Below are 21,845 nucleotides of genomic sequence, written 5' to 3'. Positions count from 1 at the left end.
TGCCAACACCTTCCGGCGGTGACAGGCGGCATACCTGGCCGCATGCTGTATACTGCAGAGTCACGCTGCGTTCGCGCCATGCACCTCCCACGTGCGTGTTCCCGTGAGTCAGGAGCGCGTATGTGTGTTTATATGGCGGCGTGTAGCGAGCTCCCGTCGGGATTCAGGGCCAAGGCTACATCAGCGCCGCCCGCGTCAGTGACGGGACGCAGGCCTCGTTGTCTTTGTCGGCGAGACCAGCCGTGCGACGTGCCGCTGCTCGCCGGGTTTGGGGAGCGCGCGCGCTCGGTGGTTCCGACAGCGAAGCGGCGAACGCGAGGTGGATGGTCTCCGGAAGGGACCGTCACGCCCGAGCAGGCAGCCGTTTGTGAACCCAAGGACCCGAGGGCCGCGAGCGCCATTCGAAAAAAGGATGGCCGCCGGCGATGTGCGCCGCGCGCTACGGCCCGTCGTCGCTCGTTTGCCGCGCAGCGCTGTAATGCTAACGTCGCTAGCCGTCGGCGTGACGCTGCAGCTGCTGCTTCTGGTTGGCTCGTGCGGTGCCCAGGTAAGCACGCATCTTACGCGTGTTATTCAAGCTGGGAATGAATGGAGGCCTCCGCCTGGGGACAGATGGCCAGCTAATGTAATGTGGGAAATTTCAAGGCTGAACTCGGCCTTTCTTTCTCGTTACACTATTGAAACTGTTCAAGTCCTGGCTTCTGATTGATAGAACGAATCGTACGCGTAAATCTGGAGCTGCAGTTACTGGGGAGCTTCAGGCCTGCTGTGTCGCCTTATCAGCTGTGCTGATGGTACTCCGCGACCTTGTACCTTTTAGGCTTTGCCGGGCAGAGAGTTTCGGTACGACCAGAAGCCTTCTATAGGTATGCCTAATTCCTCAGAACTGCTATAAGACGCGGCTAACCCTTCAGTGTCAACTATTTTCATCGTACGACGTGCGTGCAGTTTTAGGTTAGCCGAGGTCTCTTCTTCGGAACGTTGACAAGTTATTCTGCGCGCCCATTCGAAGCACAACTTTCCTCTTTCGTTGGCGCTTGCCACCATTTCAAGTTTTCGACAAGGTAGTTGAAACAAACCGCGCTCTTTGTCTTACTCGGACAGTATATTCATAGAAGTTTATTACACAGTATAGAGTTCGTAATGAATTCAGCACATTTTGTCGCATATATACCTTCCGAAACGTTTTGGTACGCCTTCCATGGACTTCGTATGCTTTACATCCCGATTTCGGCATCTCACTGACAGCTATCGAGCGTCAGTTTCGCATCCTCTCGTGAGGATAATGTGGGAAATATGTGGAATTATTAGGAAATGCATACGGGATGTCTCAATTTAGATGTATTTCGACCTCTTGAAACATAGACGCGGATGTTCAGTTTGCGTTTATGAAATAAAAATTGTACTTAATGATAATCAACGGAGGCTGTTCAAGCGCTACGGGGGGATATTGCGGGAACAATGCGGACATTCTGATGCTATAGGACCTTGGTAGTCAAATATATAGTTCAGTTCGCGGGTGTCATACTGCGCAAGCTTGGGAGGCGGATAACCTGAGCGTGCTTAAAAGATTGGCCCTGTTCGCCTCAGTGGACTGTAACCCGAAATGGATTTCTCGGAGAAGCGGTATGTCCTAATGCTCAGGCTGTTGATGAAACAGTCATTGTTCGATATAAGTGCGTGGTGTGCCCATAGAAGACTTGAGTGAATTAATTAACGTCTTCCCCTTTTTTCTTTTTTTTGTCTAGATGTGCAGTTTGCATTTTTGAACACCGAAGCTTGCCCGTATTATTTGGCTGTGGCGACCTCGAACGATCCCGGAGCCTTGAGTGAACTGCCCCCCGAATTCAGCGAACATATTAAGTTCACATGTATTCTGCCCTCGATGCACACGACATTATTATTTTAGCTCTGATGGTTGTTAATCCGGATGCCGAGCTTAACAACCAACAACTTACGTAGAAGTTTCCGGAAAGCCACGGATAAGTGAGTCGAATCACGGCTGGCGTACTCAGTCCACTCGAGAAAATGACGGTGCTTTGCAGCAACGTCGTTCGCAAGTGTCATCTTATGATGACAGTGCCGATAAAGTTTGTTTGAATATGAATATGGCTCCACGAGTGTTCCTCAGTCTTGCTTTTATCATGTTATGCTATGGTTCCTTTATGGTTCTTGTACGGTTCATCTACAGTTCACAGCGAACTTTTTGTTTAAGTAACAACCACATGACGACTAAACAGACAACCAAGCAAAGCATAAGGAAGAGAAATGATTTGTTAAATTCGGAGCTGTCGAGTTGAATCACAGGTGGATGCCAACTTTTTTTTTAAAAAGCTAAATTTCCTCGCCTCTTCACCATAGTTGAGAACGTAGGCGAGGGAGGCATCCTTCAACCTAGGCCGGACCCAGACTAAATTTCCTTTTCTTTTTTCCTTGGTTCACGGGATGCGAAATGTTTTGTATGAAGTATGCACGTATGTGTAACGTAACTTCACTCGCTGTAGTTTCCGTTCTAGTCGGGCAGGCCATGTAATGCATAAAACATGAAGATGACCTGTGGTCTCTTAGTACAACAAAGATGGTTCTGAAGGAATAGGAGCATGGAGTGTTGAGATTGCGAAATTAGCATGCATTGTTTTGGTTCGGCTAACGCCGAACTGGGAATAATTGGGTATCTCTGAAAGAAGCCTCTCGTTAGTCTTTCTATTTACTGGACTAGTAATAATGATGATGATGAAGCTTGAGAAGCTAGGACCGTGCAAAGAGCGATGGAACAAATGATGATTGGCGTAACGTTAAGATGCGCGAAGACAGCTGCGTGTATTAAAAAAATGGCTGTGGCTTAGGTAAGGTTAAGCCCAGGATGCGAAGCATACTAGCCTTTATTTTAGTTGTTGAACCACTGTTTAGCCTGGTGAACTGCTGTTGCTTGGCTATATTTGGTTCGGCTAGACGAAGAAACAACTCATGCATTACTTCTTCGCCTTCAAGAGTGGAACGCGACAGCGTTCCCGTCGACCCGCCAAGGGGTGTAAGACAATGGGCTACAGGGCAGCGACTACGCGCCCCGCATTGGACGCGGTGAGCGTCGAGCAAAGCAGCGTTCGGCGCGGCAACGAAATGTGCGCCTGAGCAAGAGACGCACGCCTTAGAAACAGCGCGTTTCTAAGGCAACACCGCATTCACTAGAGGCGCTTTTGTACCGCTTTGAAGCGTTGTACTCGTGGCTCAGTGGTAGCGTCTCCGTCCCACACTCCGGAGACCCTGGTTCGATTCCCACCCAGCCCGTCTTGCAAGAGTTGAGCCAAAGCCACTTCTCCTCTGTCGTGACGTCACGGTGTCACGTGATTTCATGGTCACCGCCGCGCCTGAGGAGCTGGGTTGAGCCCTCGTAATATGCTTCGCATAAAAGCAAATGGGAGTAGCCCATATGCTAGTTGAGATTAAGAAGAAGGACAGGAGTTAGGCAGGCTTAGGGCAGGTAACCGATAGTATACTGCAGTTACCGAGTGAGGACCAGGGGAAGTTAAATCAATCGAGGGGTGGCAGGTGGTGTGATGTAAATGGGACGCTTTCAGGTGGTGTCAGCTGGCACAACACAATGACAATTGTAGATCGATGAGGGATATTGTTATCCTGCAGTGAGCATAGAATGGGCTGATTATAAGTGATGATGACGTTGTTAATGACGATCTGCCCGTCGCGCTTTAGAGTTCGCAGTTCACTCTGTTTCTGTTCCACGTTTCTCCAGCTCGGCGATGTGGCCAGCGAAGAGCCAGTCCAGGTGTCCTTCGAGCCAGACTTGCTGTCGGTGCACATTGGAGAGCGCCGGCTGTACGTGCCCCTTCGCAGCAAGCGCGCGGCAGTTGAGTCCTTTCCGGGCGGTGCGGCGTCAGTGAAGAACTGTGCCTACAAAGGCCCGGTTTACGAGCAGGGTGTCGGCACCGCGGGCCGAGCCGTAGTGATCGCGTGTCCCGGTGAGAAACTAGTCCACGCCCTCGTCATCACGGCCCAGGGCGAAGCGATCTCTGTGGCGCCGTCTCAGGGATCCCGGGACGCGAGCGTCGAAGTAGAGGATGGCGGCGGACACGTGGTGCGCCGCGAATCCCCGAAGTCCAAGTTCCTCGCTTTCTGGAGCAAGATGTCCACCAGAAGACGCAGGTACGAGTCGTTCTTGCTCGTTCTCAGTGACGCCTCTAGAAGCGCTCGCACGGCGATCCACCGTCGGTTTGATACACGTGACGAAAACAAAAAAGTCAAAGGTCGTCGCCCCTAACGCCAGCTTACGTTAACCAGCGATCGCAGTAGTCTTTGCGTCCTTTTTCTCCAAAGACACTGCAGTCTTTTACGAGTGACCGCGAAAGCATGCAAAATACCGAAGTTGGCTCTTAATGGTACTATATTCACCTACATGTTTGAAGAGTCCTCCGGTTAAACATTGTGCGTGAAGGTTACTAAGCTTGAACTTATTGGTATAAATTGCACATCCGAAAACCGCATGCAGTTACGTTCTTCCTTCAATACGCCTTCCTTTACGCCTTCCTTCAATAGAGCCACCAAGACGAAGGCGGCGGTGTCCAGGGAGCATGCCATTGAGCTCGCAGTGTTCGTTGACGCCGCGCTCAGCAACGCGATGGCCACGGAGCGGGCACTGCAGAGGAAGCTCACGGCTGTCCTTGAACAGGTATGTTTCTGCGCACAGCGCGCAACACAAGAAACAGCGAAAGGGTAGATCTGGACGAATTATTAACATAATATACTGGAGTTATAGCATTTCAGTGACTATATTTACTCTATAGTTTGTCTTTCCATTTGATGAATCTTCTTCCGCCTTCAGAATTTCCCTCCTCGCAATTGGCTCAGTTATTCAGCGTACCAGCGCTTTGAGTTCTCGATTAATTGGCCTTCGCCCTTCCATCGGCTAGCCCCCCGTTATGGCTCAGTTTCTAGAGTGACTGCCGCGGAAAGGCGATGGTGCCGAGTTTGATCGCCAGGCCCGTAAGATTCAACTGCGAACTCCTTTTGTTCCTGATAAATCCGCGAGTGTTTCCATGTGTTGTAGCTTAGCGCTACTATTCATGATGGAGGCTAGCGATGATGATGATGATTATCACTTATAGCATCATCTTCGAAACGGGGCAGTGAAAAGTATAACCTAGCCTGCTTGAGGTAATAAGGTTTTCAGGTCAACATTTCCTGTCGTGAACGCCACGTTGCAGATTTTCGCAGAACTCATGTTGTAATTTGAGTTTTGCCTCGGGGCACAAGTTACATACATTACTCTGTCTCTCCGTGCTTACCAGTCCTGCAGCACAAACAATAATACATGTTCTTGATGGGCGACCAACAATTAGTAGCGTGTCAGATCAGACCGGAAGAGTTTGTTTAGAACAATGGTGGGTGAAACCTGTCCGAGGAAGAGTGAGAGGGCAAAGCATAGTTCATGCTCTTGGTTCATGGTCTCTTCAGTTTAGTCCTTCCTTGGCCATGTCCATTTATCAAATGATGTCACCGTCTTGGGCCGGTGCTTATTTCGGAACATCTTTAGTACCGCGCGTTTTCACATTGTCAAGCAGTCAATAAGTCAAATACTCTGGAAGCTTTTGTAGCAGTGTGTGAATCCGTTAATGCCCTTCAGCAAAACATGATTAGGGGCCGTTCTTTGTGAGCCGTGCTTTGGCTGCGACCTTGCGCTTGCGCACTTCAAGGACCGCAGGGACGTTGAGTTGGTTGATCAGTTGCTGCTTTGAATCCGGCCGTTCGTGCCGTTTACGTCATCATCATCATCATCAGCCTGGTTACGCCCACTGCAGGGCAAAGGCCTCTCCCATATTTCTCCAACAACCCCGGTCATGTACTAATTGTGGTCATGCCGTCCCTGCAAATTTCTTAATCTCATCCGCCCACCTAACTTTCTGCCGTCCCCTGCTACGCTTCCCTTCCCTTGGAATCCAGTCCGTAACCCTTAATGACCATCGGTTATCTTCCCTCCTCATTACATGTCCTGCCCATGCCCATTTCTTTTTCTTGATTTCAACTAAGATGTCATTAACTCGCGTTTGTTCCCTCACCCAATCTGCTCTTTTCTTATCCCTTAACGTTACACCTATCATTCTTCTTTTCATAGCTCGTTGCGTCGTCCTCAGTTTGAGTAGAACCCTTTTCGTAAGCCTCCAGGTTTCTGCCCCGTAGGTGAGTACTGGTAAGACACAGCTATTATACACTTTTCTCTTGAGTGATAACGGCAATCTACTGTTCATGATCTGAGAATGCCTGCCAAACGCACCCCAGCCCATTCTTATTCTTCTGATTATTTCTGTCTCATGATCCGGATCCGCAGTCACTACCTGCCCTAAGTAGATGTATTCCCTTACTACTTCCAGTGCCTCGCTGCCTATTGTAAACTGCTGTTCTCTTCCGAGACTGTTAAACATTACTTTAGTTTTCTGCAGACTAATTTTTAGACCCACTCTTCTGCTTTGCCTCTCCAGGTCAGTGAGCATGCATTGCAGTTGGTCCCCTGAGTTACTAAGCAAGGCAATATCATCAGCGAATCGCAAGTTACTAAGGTATTCTCCATTAACTTTTATCCCCATTTCTTCCCAATCCGGGTCTCTGAATACCTCCTGTAAACACGCTGTGAATAGCATTGGAGAGATCGTATCTCCCTGCCTGACGCCTTTCTTTATTGGGATTTTGTTGCTTTCTTTATGGAGGACTACGGTGGCTGTGTAGCCGCTATAGATATTATGCGAAGCATATTACGAGAGCTCAACCCAGCTCCTCAGGCGCGGCGGTGTCGCCTTGAAACCACGTGACACCGTGACGTCACGACAGAGGAGAAGTGGCTTTGGCTCAACTCTTGCAAGACGGGCTGGGTGGGAATCGAACCAGGGTCTCCGGAGTGTGGGACGGAGACGCTACCACTGAGCCACGAGTACGATGCTTCAAAGCGGTACAAAAGCGCCTCTAGTGAATGCGGTGTTGCCTTAGAAACGAGCTGTTTCTAAGGCGTGCGTCTCTTGCTCAGGCGCACATTTCGTTGCCACGCCGAACGCTGCTTTGCTCGACGCTCACCGCGTCCAATGCGGGGCGCGTAGTCGCTGCCCTGTAGCCCATTGTCTTACACCCCTTGGCGGGTCGACGGGAACGCTGTCGCGTTCCACTCTTGAAGGCGAAGCAGTAATGCAAGAGTTGTTTCTTCGTCTAGCCGAACCAAATATAGCCAAGCAACAGCAGTTCACCAGGCTAAACAGTGGTTCAACAACTAAAATAAAGGCTAGTATGCTTCGCATCCTGGGCTTAACCTTACCTAAGCCACAGCCATTTTTTTTTTCAGTATCTTTACATATGGCTTGTCTACACCCTGATTCCGTAATGCCTCCATGACTGCTGAGGTTTCGACAGAATCAAATGCTTTCTCGTAGTCAATGAAAGCTATATATAAGGGTCGGTTATATTCCGCACATTTCTCTATCACCTGATTGATAGTGTGAATATGATCTATTGTTGAGTAGCCTTTACGGAATCCTGCCTGGTCCTTTGCTTGACAGAAGTCTAAGGTGTTCCTGATTCTATTTGCGATTACCTTAGTAAATAGTTTGTAGGCAACGGACAGTAAGCTAGCTGATCGGTCTATAATTTTTCAAGTCTTTGGCGTCCCCTTTCTTATGGATTAGGATTATGTTAGCGTTTTTCCAAGATTCCGGTACGCTCGACGTTATGAGGCATTGCGTATACAGGGTGGCCAGTTTCTCAAGAACAATCTGCCCACCATCCTTCAGTAAATCTGCTGTTACCTGATCCTCCCCAGCTGCCTTCCCCCTTTGCATATCTCCCAAGGCTTTCTTTACTTCTTCCGGCGTTACCTGTGGGATTTCGAATTCCTCTAGACTATTTTCTCTTTCATTATTGTCGTGGGTGGCACTGGTTCTGTATAAATCTCTATAGAACTCCTCAGCCACTTGTACTATCTCATCCATATTAGTAATGATATTGCCGGCTTTGTCTCTTAACGCATACATCTGATTCTTGCCAATTCCTAGTTTCTTCACTGTTTTTAGGCTTCCTCCGTTCCTGAGAGCATGTTCAATTCTATCCATATTATACTTCCTTATGCCAGCTGTCTTACGCTTGTTGATTAACTTCGAAAGTTCTGCCAATTCTATTCTAGCTGTAGGGTTAGAGTCTTTTATACATTGGCGTTTCTTGATGAGATCTTTCGTCTCCTGCGATAGTTTACTGGTATCCTGCCTAACGGAGTTACCACCGACTTCCATTGCACACTACTTAATGATGTCCACAAGATTGTCGTTCATTGCTTCAACACTAAGGTCCTCTTCCTGAGTTAAAGCCGAATACCTGTTCTTAAGCTTGATCTGGAATTCCTCTATTTTCCCTCTTACCGCTAACTCATTGATCGGCTTCTTATGTACCAGTTTCTTCCGTTCCCTTCTCAGGTCTAGGCTAATTCGAGTTCTTACCATCCTGTGGTCACTGCAGCGCACCTTGCCGAGCACGTTAATAAGAATGATTAATAAGAATAATAAGATTAATAAGAATTGATTAATAAGAATATAGCTGGTAACATACAGGAATTCTATAGCATTAACGAGAGGGTGGCAGGTCTTGTTGTGAAGCTGAATAAGAGGTACAAAATGAAGATTGTACAGGTCTACGCCCCTACATCCAGTCATGATGACCAGGAAGTCGAAAGCTTCTATGAAGACGTGGAATCGGCGATGGGTAGAGTGAAAACTAAATACACTATACTAATGGGTGACTTTAATGCCAAGGTAGGCAAAAAGCAGGCTGGAGACAAGGCAGTGGGGGAATATGGCATAGGCACTAGGAATATCAGGGGGGAGTTATTAGTAGAGTTTGCGGAACAGAATAATATGAGAATAATGAATACCTTCTTCCGCAAGCGGGTTAGCCGAAAGTGGACGTGGAGGGGCCCGAACGGCGAGACTAGAAATGAAATAGACTTCATACTCTGCGCTAACCCTGGCATCATACAAGATGTGGACGTGCTCGGCAAGGTGCCGTTTACGTAAACCCGATAAAAGTGACGGATTCTGTTTGCCGAGCTGGCGTAAAGGATATATAGCCGGTCGGGCTTAACCAGCCTGCCTACGTGGTGTAGGCTGACAGCGGCGGCATGCTTGACAAGCTACATATAAGCCCGGCTGGGTTGCGTCGACGGGTCGTAGTCGGGAGCTAAGAACCAGACGCTGTGTTCGCGGGATGCTTTCTCGTTTCTGAGGCCGTTCGCCGCTGGCATGTCGTCGCGTCAACAGCGAGTTCACGCAAACGTGCTGTCGCGTCCGGCAATCTCAGCCTGGCTTTTGGTCCGCCCCGCTCGCGTCGTGTTCATGCACACGAAGGCATCGATGGGTTAAGCAGGATGTGTACGCGTGAGATTCGACGTAGGCGCCAAGTTACCTGCAACTGCGCCCAATAGGTATGTAACTCTTTCCAAGTTATCATTCCAGACACGCTGCACATTGTTTTTCATAGGACCGGGCCGTGAAATCTATCTCGCTTTACGTCGATGCACGTTTGCCAGTAGCCGGTAAATAGCCAGTGTGTTGCTTGTATGCTTTTTTTTTGCTGCGAATCATTGTTTGCCTCTTACCAGGCTCTTTATGGTAAGCGTTTTTTTTTTCCTGTCTCGCCTAGTTTGGGTTCTTTTCAACAAAAAGGGAAATGTGTCCGGTGATAGGATTCGACCCGGGGCGTTACTAGCACGCGCGAGTCGTGCGACTGCCTTACCAACGACAACCCGTCTCGGCCCTCGGCGTCGCGCCGCCGTATCTGCTGCGTCGAGGCGCGCTGGTGACGTGGCGTCGCGGCGATGCCCTCTCCCCTCACTAAACACCTTGCGCGCTATCGAAGCATGCAGCAGCTGTTCCGATTCGCTCGCTCTGCTCCATCGAGGCGTGTTGGTGACGTGGCGTCGCGGCGATGCCCTCTCCCCGTACCAAACACCTGGCACGGCATCAACGCAGCAGGTGTTCCGATTCGCCCGCTCTGCTGCGTCGAGGCGCGCTGGTGACGTGGCGTCGCGGCGATGCCCTCTCCCCTCACTAAACACCTTGCGCGCTATCGAAGCATGCAGCAGCTGTTCCGATTCGCTCGCTCTGCTCCATCGAGGCGTGTTGGTGACGTGGCGTCGCGGCGATGCCCTCTCCCCGTACCAAACACCTGGCACGGCATCAACGCAGCAGGTGTTCCGATTCGCCCGCTCTGCTCCGTCGAGGCGCGCTCGTGACGTGGCGTCGCAGCCGATAGGAATTCAGGTGGTTTTTCGCTGTTACAGACGTTGGCGTTTTCGCTCACTGGGCCATATGATGCTTGCGCATGAATAAAATAGTATGCTACAGCATACAAACGATACAACGAAATCATCTTATGCAACAAACCTTCAGTAGTGCGAAAGTAGAAGTCATATTGAACTAGAATAAACAGCAACATCAATAAAATAAAATGATACATCATACAAACGATACAACGAAATCATTTTATGTAGCTTCAGCAGTGCGAAATCAGAAATCATATCGAACTAGAAGAACCGCGACTATAACAACAACAGGTTCATTAAGCAGCAGTATCAACAGCAGGGTAATTAAACATGGAGAACTCGGCCTATTTGATTAGATATATGTTCAGTACAGTCAATGCTTGTCACTTGTTCAACGGGCAGACTGTTGCACTCTGTTATTGTGCGAGGGAAGAAAGAACACCTGAAAACGTTAGTCTTGGCACGGTAAGGTGTTAGTCGCGTAGAGCAACGATGCCCTGTTCGGCGACATCTTGTTCCCAGAGGGGGTGCAGTGACTTGAACTATTGTTTGTGAATGCTTAAAAAAACGGGTCGCCTGTCTCCGATAAGATTAGTTGGAAGTCAGCGCTATGCGTGTTTGTTTGCCACTCTTTTTCGTTCCAAGCTGTTGCGTTACCAACTGTTTCGAATTCAGGCCTCGGTGAATATTTAGAGCTTCGCAGTAGAGGAGGCGTCTTGCGAATACGGCCGTTGTCGTCTCTTCGCCGCAGGTCCAGCTGATTCTGGAGTACCGATCTCTGGGACAGCCGCTCAAACTGGAGATCGTCAACCTCGAGCTCGTCGACTCCAAGGTGAGCTGGCACGGAGTAAACACGGCGGATGTTGCTTCACATAATGAAGCTTGGAATCGGTACTCAGCGCAAGAAATAAGGTGGCGCACAAATCAATACAATTTCTTCAAGAGTGTCTACAGTTCTGCGTAGAAAACTTTCCGGCTTGGTCTTTTCGTTAACCAGATACCGAACCTAAGATTTCTGAAGGTGGTTTTATTTCTGCGATGCCAAGTTCTTTTAACATGAATGACCGTGACGCCTTGCTCGCACAGTAATATGTGTTTGGAATATGTGCCAGCGTAAGCTATCCTGCGCCTTGATTGACTGGCATGATCCGTCGTAAACGTAACGGCGTAAACATCAGACGAACGCACAACAAAAATAATGACCAGGAAAGAGCGAGAAAAGAGCCGTTCATTGTCGAAGCATGTTTTTATGAATTTGTGTGTATGCGCGTGAAGGGGCGGTGGGGGGGGGGGCAGACAAATGGTTTAACGATGCTCGTTGACGGGACAGTCTCAGGACGGCGCAAGCAAAAAATATTTGCCGTGTAATTATCGATTTTGCGTGTATTTAAAATGTGCCACTACGTTCTCACTGCCAGGTAAACTGTATTGCTTGTCGACGCTCTGCTGATGTAACGCGTATAACCGACGGCGTGGTCGGGCCCGTCTCCGTTGCAGCGGGGTCCCAGCACTGGCGGTGGTGACATCGACGCTTACCTGGATAACTTCTGCGTATGGCAGTGCAACCGCAACCAGCTGGCAGCGAAGCAGGGACTGGGACGCTGGGACCACGCGCTCATGCTCTCGGGACTCGACCTCGTCAAGGTGCGGGCTGCTAGAACAATGTTACGACAGCGAAGGCTTGGTTATTGACGTGTTACAGCTCTATAAGCACTTGTTTTCTTACATACACTTCCGTCGTTGCCGTCGTTGACGTCGGTGCTGGTGATGGTGGTCGTCAACAGGATTAAATGATTGAAAAGAGGAAAATTTGAAACTAGCATGAGCTCGTGCTGACATGCAGTGATGACACGATGTTCAACACAGCAAATTAAGTACAACGCCATTGCAAGGTCACTTCATGATCATGGCAGGTTTACAATAAAATGCTCAAAGTTGCACGAGTGTTAGGTAATGGGCCGCAGTTATCACTGAGTCTAGAGTGGATTTCTTTCACATTTTTTTTCATTGCGTTCTTTTCATGTCATTTCAATAACGAAAATGGAAATGTCCCGAAACAATTAAGCGAATGTTACTTTACGTGCGCGTTTACGTGAATTCGACAGTTAAGTGACGTGTCGCATCGCAGTTCTGGCGCATCGCATCCATGTAAACTGCGGTAGCGCGCCAGGAACAAGGGGCAGCTTGCGGGAGATGCGGAGTGTCGTCTCACACGGTGCGTGTAAGCGCTGGCGTATCGCACTGAGGGGCACCCGAAAAGTGAAACGGCTGACGCTGCGCGCACTCCTGCACTCACCGTTGCAACGCATATAATCGGAAATAGATTCCAGCATGTGTCGAAGGAAAATGCAGTATCCTAGTAATCACCCTGATGCGCTAAGAAATGTGATACGCTGTTGTCTCGTTACTGTAAACGTGGCCAAGGATTGGCACAGGAGTGCGTGGTCTTTATTTGTTTTTCTTTCATAGAATCGTTGCTTAAATTCGCTACCGTAGTGTCTTTTTCAGACAACTTGAAAGGTGAATGGGATTTTGAAGTTCAGGCCCTCACAGGTAGCAGCGGCGTCCCATTTCTAACCGCGTCCTAAAGTGCGAGGCGACGCGTAGACCCCGAAGGCACTGGGTGAAAAGTAAGGGACGCGTGCTGTCAAAATAGCCCCCTTCAGTCACGGCGTACACGTTTGTGGACGCGACCTATTTGTGCCGTTACTGCGCAGTGGTTGCAAGGAAGAGACAGCGAACATTAAGCTTTGAGTAAATTGAACGTTCTGCTTTCCTAAAGTACACCCATTTTGCTTCTGAGCGAAATGTATCGCTTCAGACAACCGCTTTGGTGACGGCACTACCGTGTTTGACGGGACGTTTGAAGTGGGGCGTTTTGCTTGTAATTTCGAAAGATGTTTTTCCTTTGCTGCAATGCTTGTGGCCAATAATTAACCTCTGCATGTAATTCGAATGGGCGACTCAACATTTTTTATTGAAGAACCGTAGCACGACTGACTGTAGAATAAATGAACATTGAATTACTATGTAACTATGGTGGCTCTCTATAAAATGCAGAGTCATTCTCATCCCACCTCGACTTGCTTTCTATGGAGCCTCCAGCCCCTTGGCATAAAGTTACGTAAATTTCACACATTTATCGACAGTCGAACGTAATTCGTGACTGAGGGGGACAGCAAGTGACACCGCTACGGTGACACCCGAGTTCTTTCGCGAGCGGAGCGTCGAGCAATCCGCCTGGCCGTTGAGGCCGTGAAGACTCACCGTCCTCAACGCGCGGGGACTGCTTCGTCCTCCCTCCCCTACCTACGTGTAGGTTGAGAGGCGGGCACCCCAGCTCGGTGGAATAATAAAGTTTTTTAATCAATCAATCAATCAATCAATCAATCAATCAATCAATCAATCAATCAATCAATCAATCAATCAATCAATCAATCAATCAATCAATCAATCGCGAGCGGAGCTCGAGTTCACGCCACACGTGGGACGCCGCTCGCAGGGCAACAACAGCCGCGTGCTGGGCCTGGCGTGGGTGAACGGGATGTGCCGCTGCCGCTACAGCTGCACCCTGAGCGAGGCGCGCAGCCTCGAGGCGGCGCTGGTGGTGGCGCACGAGCTGGGCCACTCGCTGGGCATGCACCACGACGGGCCGCCCGACAACCGCTGCGACCCGGACAGCTTCATCATGTCGGCCAAGACGGGCGCCGGGAAGACCCGCTGGTCCACGTGCTCGGGACAGTACCTCGAGGACTTCCTCTCGTGAGCGGCCCTTTCTTTTTGGCACCTTGTTTCGCGGGGAAAATCTCGTCGCTAAACTTTCTTCCTCCTTTGTCTTAAGCGCTCAGCGTTTTGCTTGTTTGTTTGTTCGTTTGTTGCCGTTCATACAACATCAACTAGCCCAATTCGCAGTCCCGAGTTCACACCTCGTGCTCGCTCGAAACGAGCGGTGTAACGCTGTAATGCCTCAGCGCTGTAATGCGCCGTCAGTCAGGATGGCTAGCAAGTTGACCAGCATCGTTTGCAAACAACACGTTGTCGGCACCCGTGATCGAGTTCGTCCACTCAGCATTGTTTTAAATACCACTTGTACAGGAAAGTGGGCTCACGATGAGCAGTGCGCGCTGGAGATTCCAAAGAACTGTTGAGGGCTACCTCGTACTGAAGAATGATATGATTAGAACAAAATTGTATCGTTCAGCGATTCAAACTGTTACGATATTGTATTAGAAAAAACAACACTAATTGAAATTGAAAGCAGGTGTCATTATTGAACGGAAACGAATTTAAAGATGTTACGCGTATCCCACGCGTTGCGGAAACGGTCTAACAGTAGTTTTTCTCGTTCTATTTTTTTTTTTTGTGTTTGTGAGGAACGCCGTTCTTGTTTCGCAAGCACTTGCAAGTATTGAGCACACGACGTAGTTGAACGCGTTTTCATCGGAAACGACTCGTCTCTCGACGTAAATTTCTAGTGATCCAACACCTTGCACACGTCCGATCGAAACCGGAGTTCATTTGCACCCGTAAACAACACCGACCCACTTACGTCCCATTGCACTGGTGTCTCACCACTCGCTGTTGGGCCCCGACGTTGTGTATATCGCTGTATGTCAGTGCGTATTGACGCAATCTGGCTTGGTGTTGGCGTGCAAAAAGAAAAAAAAAATTGCGTTCATATTCCAAGCCGTGATCCGCCACATATCAACGCCGCTCCGCTTCCGGTTTCTGGGTAAAATGCTGACCATGATCTTCGGAGCCACCGCTCGACGCTGCTCCGCTTGCGGCGTCTTCGAGCCAGCAGCATGGACTTGCGTTTCGAACAACGTTTTGCCGCGTATCGAAGATGTTCTTGCTCCGCTCGACGCTTCTTCCAAGCCCCTGTCGCGTCTGTTCTCGGTGGGTAATGCCCCTGCAGTGACATCGGGCCGCCTCGGCTTGCACTATTTCCGGGACTGGCCCATCGGGTAAGGCAGCATCCGCATAGTGGAAGAAGAAAAAAAGAAGGAAATAGATCCTCGCCTCAGGAAAAGTGCCATTATAGTAATAACAGATAGCATAAAAAAGACATTTTATAAATGTTCATTCCAATATTCGTGTCGCCACGAATTTAGCAATGCTTAATTTGCACGTTTTTGCCACGAACGACGGTGGTTGGTTCGGCTTGATTGCAGAGCTTCATCCTCAACGGTGACCCAGTAGACAAGGCGTTGTGCTGCCGAACACGTCGTCCCGGGTCCGATTGCCGGTCGCGTCAATCTTATTCCGACGGAGGCGGGATGCAGAAACGTCCGCCTGCTTAGATTCGGCGCATGTGAAAAAAGAACAACAACAACAAAAAAGACCCGGGTGGCGAAACTCATCATGTAGCACTCCGCTAAGGTGGTCCCTCGTAACGTAGGCGTTACGCTAAGGCGTTTAGCGCTATCAATCAGTCAGCATGCATGAGAGAACCTTCAACAAAACGGGTTGGTTGCAGGCAGTGTTGCCCGCTGCGACAGCGGGCGTTGACCTCGCGCGTAGTCGCCACAGGGCAGTACAGGACAGGTGCCGTTCTGAGCCCGACAAACTTTAGAGCGCGTCAGCCGATGGACAGGACTACCGCACTCTGAAAGGTATAGATTTGTTTATTCATATCTGGGCGACTCGCCTTGTGCGCCAAAATTTCAGGTCAGCAGAGATGATGCGTCGTCAGTCGATCGACGGCGTCAATGAGGAGGTCGCGCTCAGTCTTGGGTGAAGAAGCAGCACTGTTTGAACGGTGCTTTGAAAGGTGGCGCATGCACAGCGCTCGCGTATGCTCTCTCTCTCTCTCTCTCTCTGTCCCGTTCAAAAAACGCTGTTTCTTCGCTCAAGTGTGTATCCAACCGGCCCAATTTGGCGCACTGCTGCCTCGCTCAGATGACGCCGTCGTTTAGGCGAGGCTTCAGCTGACTCCTGCTTTGCGTGCCGAAGAGTCGTGGTGACACTTAAGTTGTCCACTTAAGTTGTTCACGACACTTAAGTTGTTCACGCGGAAAGTGTCGACGTCTGCACCCTCGTGCAGACCGAGCGCGACCGATTGCGTGGAATGGTTTGCGAGATTATGCAAGAGGCACAACATGGAGCGCGTACGGCGAAGGAATTTTGAAGTCATTGCGCTCGCAAAATGTTTTCGCGAAAGTCCCGTTCGTAAAAGTATGCTGGTTACATACGTTGTAACCCGACGTTATAGTTTGGTGACTATGGCTTTCTGCTGATGAGTGTTACGTCGCTTGTTTGATTCCCGTAAGCCGCATTTCGACGGCGGCGGAACGCAAAAACGCTAGGGTACATAGATTCAGGTGCACGCTAAAGGAGTCCAGGTGGTCAAAATTAATTCGGAGCCCACCATTACGGTCTCACATATACACCTGCTTTGCGACGTCAATCAGTCAATCGACCAACGAACGAACGAATCGATTGATCGATCTTTTCTTCTGCTGGGTCCCTGGTTTGAATTTGCCAATTTATAGCAGCTGTGTAGTGCCGATATGACGTAACGGACCAGGTTGCAAAGTAGTCGCGTCCGGTCGCAGAAGCCGAACGTCGTCGTGTCTGGCCTCTCGCACCAGCCAGCCAGTGGCCGAGCTGGAGGGAGAACCCCTGCCCGGTCAGCTTTTCCCGGATGACGCCCAGTGCAAGCTGGCTCTGGGAACGGACTACAGTGCGTACACTTCGTCCAGGAGCCCCTTCAATGCAAGTATACGCCCATCGTCTGACACTCCGATTTTCAAGTGCATGACAGCATGTGACTCTGCATGCATATAGCGCGATTAAGCCTGTTTCACGCTATCAAACTGTTGTTCGGCAGTGTTGACGTTCGAATTTTTGCGAGAACTGATGATGCTGTGTGCGGTCTTAAAGCAAAGTGGGTCACAGGAAGGTGGAGCTGAATTGGCCAGCAGTGGGCGAAAGACGGAAACGTCGGCCTGGAGCCAACGTTCTTGCACGGGGACTTCGTCAGTCAAGGGTTTGTTGACGATAGCGCTGATTAAACATCGAGCGGCCATTTAAAAGGTTTAGTACAGAAGGACAGAAAGTGCTCTTGACATTTGTGATCGTGTTAAGTAGAAACACGCGTAACGCTTTCTTTCTTGTACCTCTATACAGAACGTATGCCGTGAACTGTGGTGTCTGAAAGGATCCTGGGCCAGCCCCGCTCATCCGGCTCTCGACGGAACCACATGCGCAAAGGGCAAGGTACGCATACACGCACACCTTAGTTGACGGGCGTACGTGCTTGGTAGACACTATAAAACAAAGTTCTGTCTCCACCCAGGATCGCCAGATGTCACCGCGATGGTATAATTGCGTAGTAAAAGATTCCAGACACAGCTAGCCGTCGGTTTCACGATTTTAGTGATGAGCTTTAGAAATAAAATGATCGAGAACGAGAAAGGACACGATAGAAAGAAATGGGAACAAGATGCCAAATAAGCGTTGAAGGTGTGCCAAGATCTGAAGGATTATACTCAGATGGGTATATTTCTACTCAATTCTTCAACACGGCAATCGGCTTCGAAAAAATTGCCTTCCGCCATTTTCGCTCATGGCCAACGCCGCCGACGACAACGGCTTTTCTGCGACACGAGCTCCTTAACGCTTTCGCGTTAAAAAAAAGATAGGACAACAACAATGTATTAGATCTTTTTTCAAGTTAAACAGTATACTCACTGCGGACTTAGTACTGCCGTCTCTCGGCTTCAGTTCTCAGTGACACCTCCACGCCACCCTCGCCCTGAGACTTCGATTCCTCTCTTCGTGCGCAGTACTGCCGCGAGGGGTCGTGCGTGGTGCGTCCGGCGGGCCAGCAAGCGGGCAGCCCCGCGGCCTCGACAAAGAGGGCGCCGCGAAGCACCGTGGTCACCACGACGACGAACCCCACGACGTCGACGCGGCGCTCCGTGGTCAACGTGGTATTTCCCGACATCTCGAGAATCTGGAACAACTGGTTCCGCCGCGGCTTTCCCAGTTGGTTCTGAGACGGACGTTGCGTTTCCGACAGCCCTATAGTACAAGCAGTTCTGTGTTGAAGGTTCCTGCGTAATTTAAGGCAAGGCGCACAGTGTCGAAAGGCGTGGTATTAGCCGTAGTGTCGAGAGATGCCTTGCATGTTTACCGGTGCGAAACGTTAGAAAAAAAAAAAAGGCGGAAGAATAGAAAAGGGCACGGAGCTAATCCTGGCTCGCAGGACAGGGTATCAAGTTCGTTTAGGCTTGATATATAGAGCACTTATTTGGGAAGTCTCGTCTTTCGCAGAAGAAACCATTTGTTGTAAAACTGGGCCTTGCTGCGGACCACAGGGAGGCGTGCCAGCAAGTTCTGTTGCGTGTGAATTACGCCAAACACCTAGAAAGTATTAGCCACGTGTGCATTGCTTATTCAGTGCTCTTGTGGCCTGTCTTTTGATGCCTTGTTTTTTCATCGCTGTGTTCCCGCGTTAAGTGAACAGATATCGACAAAATCAGCCCGCTATACACTTTTTCTGCATTGAGTTCCGCGGGCTGCTACTGCGACACGATGCGATGCTTCACGAGGCTTTGAATGCGTGGTCACAGCACTCGTGAACGGCGAACGCGAAAGACCTGCTGAAGGCTTGTTCAAAAAGTGTTGTTTCTTGGACGCGTGTCCCATCACGTCAAGTGCAGCAGCTTGCCGCCATATCTTCCACTCCAAGCTGCCCGTTAGATGCCAGATAAAATCCTGCAATAATTTATTGTTGATGCTCAGTTACTCCGAAAACATGCTCAACTGACGCTCAGTTGATGCTCAGTGATGCTCAGTTACTCCGAGAAAGAAACCCTCGCTTTTTTTCTTGCTGAAACCGATACACGGCCAAATTGCGTCGTGGTACTTGCAGCGGGTGCAAAGCCTTCGCATTCGAAGTACTCTGGTGCTTCTAACATTTGCCACACCGCGAGTCAAGCGATGAAAATGCCTAGTTGGTGTTTCATCTGCGACCCTTATAGTGCGAAAAAAATAGGCAACGTAAAAGCGCTTCTCATGCTGAGAATCGACTTGGTCTTTGCCCTTTAAGTTGTGCACATGTAGTGCAGGAACAGCGCAACTGCGGTGCTGATGCAGCGCTGATGCAGCGGAATTTTCTTATAGTCGCTGATAAAGCGCGCTGCGGAACCGACCGGTGAGAGTCGTTAGACGCAATGCCTGAAATTTCTCGTTTCGTACTCCACATACTTGATAGACCAGTCCTCAATAATACATAATTATCGTGGCTTTTCCGGCCCTGTCTCGAGCCTTTGCATAGTGGACAATTCTCGTTTGAGAAGCGCCGCTTGCTGTCAACTCTGACTCAAGGTTTTTCGTAAACGTGAAGTCAATGTGAAAAGTACTCTTATACGCAGGGCGTTCCGCGCGTGCCCAAGAGCCTCGTGGGGGCGCCCCCGTATATTTCCAGGTCTTCCTATGCCCTAGAGGGTATAATTACTCTATATAGGACTACTAGAGAGTTGGTAAGGCTCCTGGAGGTCACTCTTCAGACCTTTGCGACATACATGAGGCTCTCATGAGCCTCACATGCAGGCCAAGATGGATTTAGTTGTAGTGCGCGAAATCATGTAGGGTGTGTTTAAGAAATTATTTACGTTTGTTTATTATATGGCATATGTGTGCGAGCGGCAGTTAACCTATGCCTGCTGTTGCGAGTACGTCGCTCATTTCGTAATCAGGAGGAAAGAAGGCTAGATTTTGCGTTGCTTTCGATCGCGACCTTAAGAGAGAGAGAGCTGCCCTTTCCGCTGTGCGCCCACGTTACACATCTGTGTCGCGTCACTGCCAACGTAGCAGAAGTTAGGCGTCGCGTTGGTCGACCGAGAGCAGTGGAGCCAACAACGGACGCTGCGATTGAATTGTGGCGAAACATGAGCGACTGGTATCAGGCGGCCTGACCATCGAGTATTGTGTATTTACTTGCAGATGGACCAGCAGCTTAATTTTGTCCGTGAGCACCAATAACTATTCTGAACGCACAGAGTGGACCAAACCTAAAGGGAGCGTCTAACTGGTATTCGAGCGTTGATTACAGCTCGAGTAAGAGATGAAGTTGAAGGAAGATATGAAGTAAGATACGCCCGTAGTGTATAGCTAGTTATTCCCGCATACATGGACACTGAATGCAATAAATAATGCCTTTGATTTCAAAGACATAAAAACACTCTTCTTTTTGTTTACTTCCTTGGCGTAAAGAGCACCCAGGCGTTGTATAGACCGTACGTAGTCTGTCGCAGCTATTCTTCCAGTAATAATTTTGGCCAGGACCTCAGAAACGCCTCAACAACGACAATACGACAAGATGCGAATAATGACGCCACGAAGAGACGGTGGCGTCGCCTCTGTTATGTTGCAAAAAAGAACAAACATTTTTCGACAAATTCTACCAGAAATATATATGCTTTAGAAAGGCAAGGCTTGGGGATAATTCCTCAAACCTTACCCGCTGAACGCGCGAAGTAGCAAGTATATAACAAATAACAATCGGACCATCAATTATTATTCTCGTTTATTTTGCAAATACTATTACGTGTCGCAGGCCCCCCTTTGCCGAAAGCGTGTAATTTCTCTATACCAGTGTCGACATGGCATTGATGCTTGACTGAGCACTTTTTTTAAAAAAATGAAGATTCGGCCATACCTACCCAAGCTTACACGCCCCTAACGTGAAATACGTGGCTGCCAGGATTTTGTTACAGCAGACCGATGCTCATTGTACCGCGGGGTGCCACGCCTCATACAGGCGCCAAAGTTTGGCTCCGAGTATTCTGTAGTAGGCGACGTTACCCCGACGCGTCCGGGATTATAGCTTCTCGCTCGTGTTCACGTATTTCCTGCTTCGCGGACTCACTCATCTGTTATTGCGACTATACACACACGGCAGCTGGTGTCCATTGACGTACGAGTGTTTGCACGATCTTAAAAACAGCGGAGCTGTTGCTCGTATAGATGTAGTTTAGTTCTACGATGTCCTGTACTTGTACCTTGCTGACGCTGGGAGCTATGCACCGTTCTATACATGGCAGTCAACGCAGTGGAGGTTAGAGGTACTTCTTGCGGTGGCTTTGTTCGCGCTTGTATGTATTTCGATGTTTTTTCACCGCAATTAGGCGCAACTGTTGTTTATATGGGCTCGGTATTGAGTGAAACACGTTTTATTCCTTAGAAAGAAGCACACTGTGGCATACGGCTGCTAATGCGTTGGTTTATATAATTTTTATTTTTGTTGTTCTTTTCGGGCTTTTGTAACCCGTCGCGAGGAGCCTCACGTGCATGCTAGCGCGAAAGAACGTCATTGGCGCGCAGCGAAGTATGGACGGAACGCCCATACTGATAGCTGATAACGTTTCCTGACCGAACGTCTTACGTAGCTTCCACAGCGTTGACTGCTATGTATGGAACTGAGTATAATGGAGTTGTTATACTGAGTGACGCGAAATTTCGCACGTTGCCCGGAAGTTTTTGTTGACCGAGGTAATAAAAATTTAAAATGTTTCCAGTTTGCTCTCTGCGT

General features: G+C 49.3%; 1 protein-coding gene across 1 annotated transcript; it reads left to right on the top strand.

The window, feature by feature from the left end:
- The first annotated feature begins 326 nt into the window (after window positions 1-326).
- LOC135901925 (A disintegrin and metalloproteinase with thrombospondin motifs adt-2-like) lies at window positions 327-21,830 on the top strand. The gene is made up of 9 exons (XM_065431764.2): window positions 327-547; window positions 3,752-4,161; window positions 4,552-4,684; window positions 11,055-11,135; window positions 11,801-11,947; window positions 13,806-14,065; window positions 16,861-17,020; window positions 17,435-17,524; window positions 18,094-21,830. Exons 1-9 carry the CDS (start codon window positions 413-415, stop codon window positions 18,304-18,306), a joined length of 1,629 nt encoding a protein of 542 aa, XP_065287836.1. The 5' UTR covers window positions 327-412; the 3' UTR covers window positions 18,307-21,830.
- Window positions 21,831-21,845: the final 15 nt, after the last annotated feature.

Source organism: Dermacentor albipictus, chromosome 9 (genome assembly GCF_038994185.2).
Source record: "Dermacentor albipictus isolate Rhodes 1998 colony chromosome 9, USDA_Dalb.pri_finalv2, whole genome shotgun sequence".
Classification (NCBI taxonomy): domain Eukaryota; kingdom Metazoa; phylum Arthropoda; class Arachnida; order Ixodida; family Ixodidae; genus Dermacentor; species Dermacentor albipictus.
The sequence above is the reverse complement of the archived record's forward strand: the minus strand, read 5'-3'. Positions and strand labels throughout refer to the sequence as shown.

Bases quoted from the DNA above. Each gene is read 5' to 3' on its own strand.
- LOC135901925 (XM_065431764.2), top strand. From the start codon at position 413: ATGGCCGCCGGCGATGTGCGCCGCGCGCTACGGCCCGTCGTCGCTCGT. The intron at 11,136-11,800 runs GTGAGCTGGCAC...TCTCCGTTGCAG, and splicing joins TCGAGCTCGTCGACTCCAAG to CGGGGTCCCAGCACTGGCGG. The intron at 17,021-17,434 runs GCAAGTATACGC...ACCTCTATACAG, and splicing joins CGTCCAGGAGCCCCTTCAAT to AACGTATGCCGTGAACTGTG.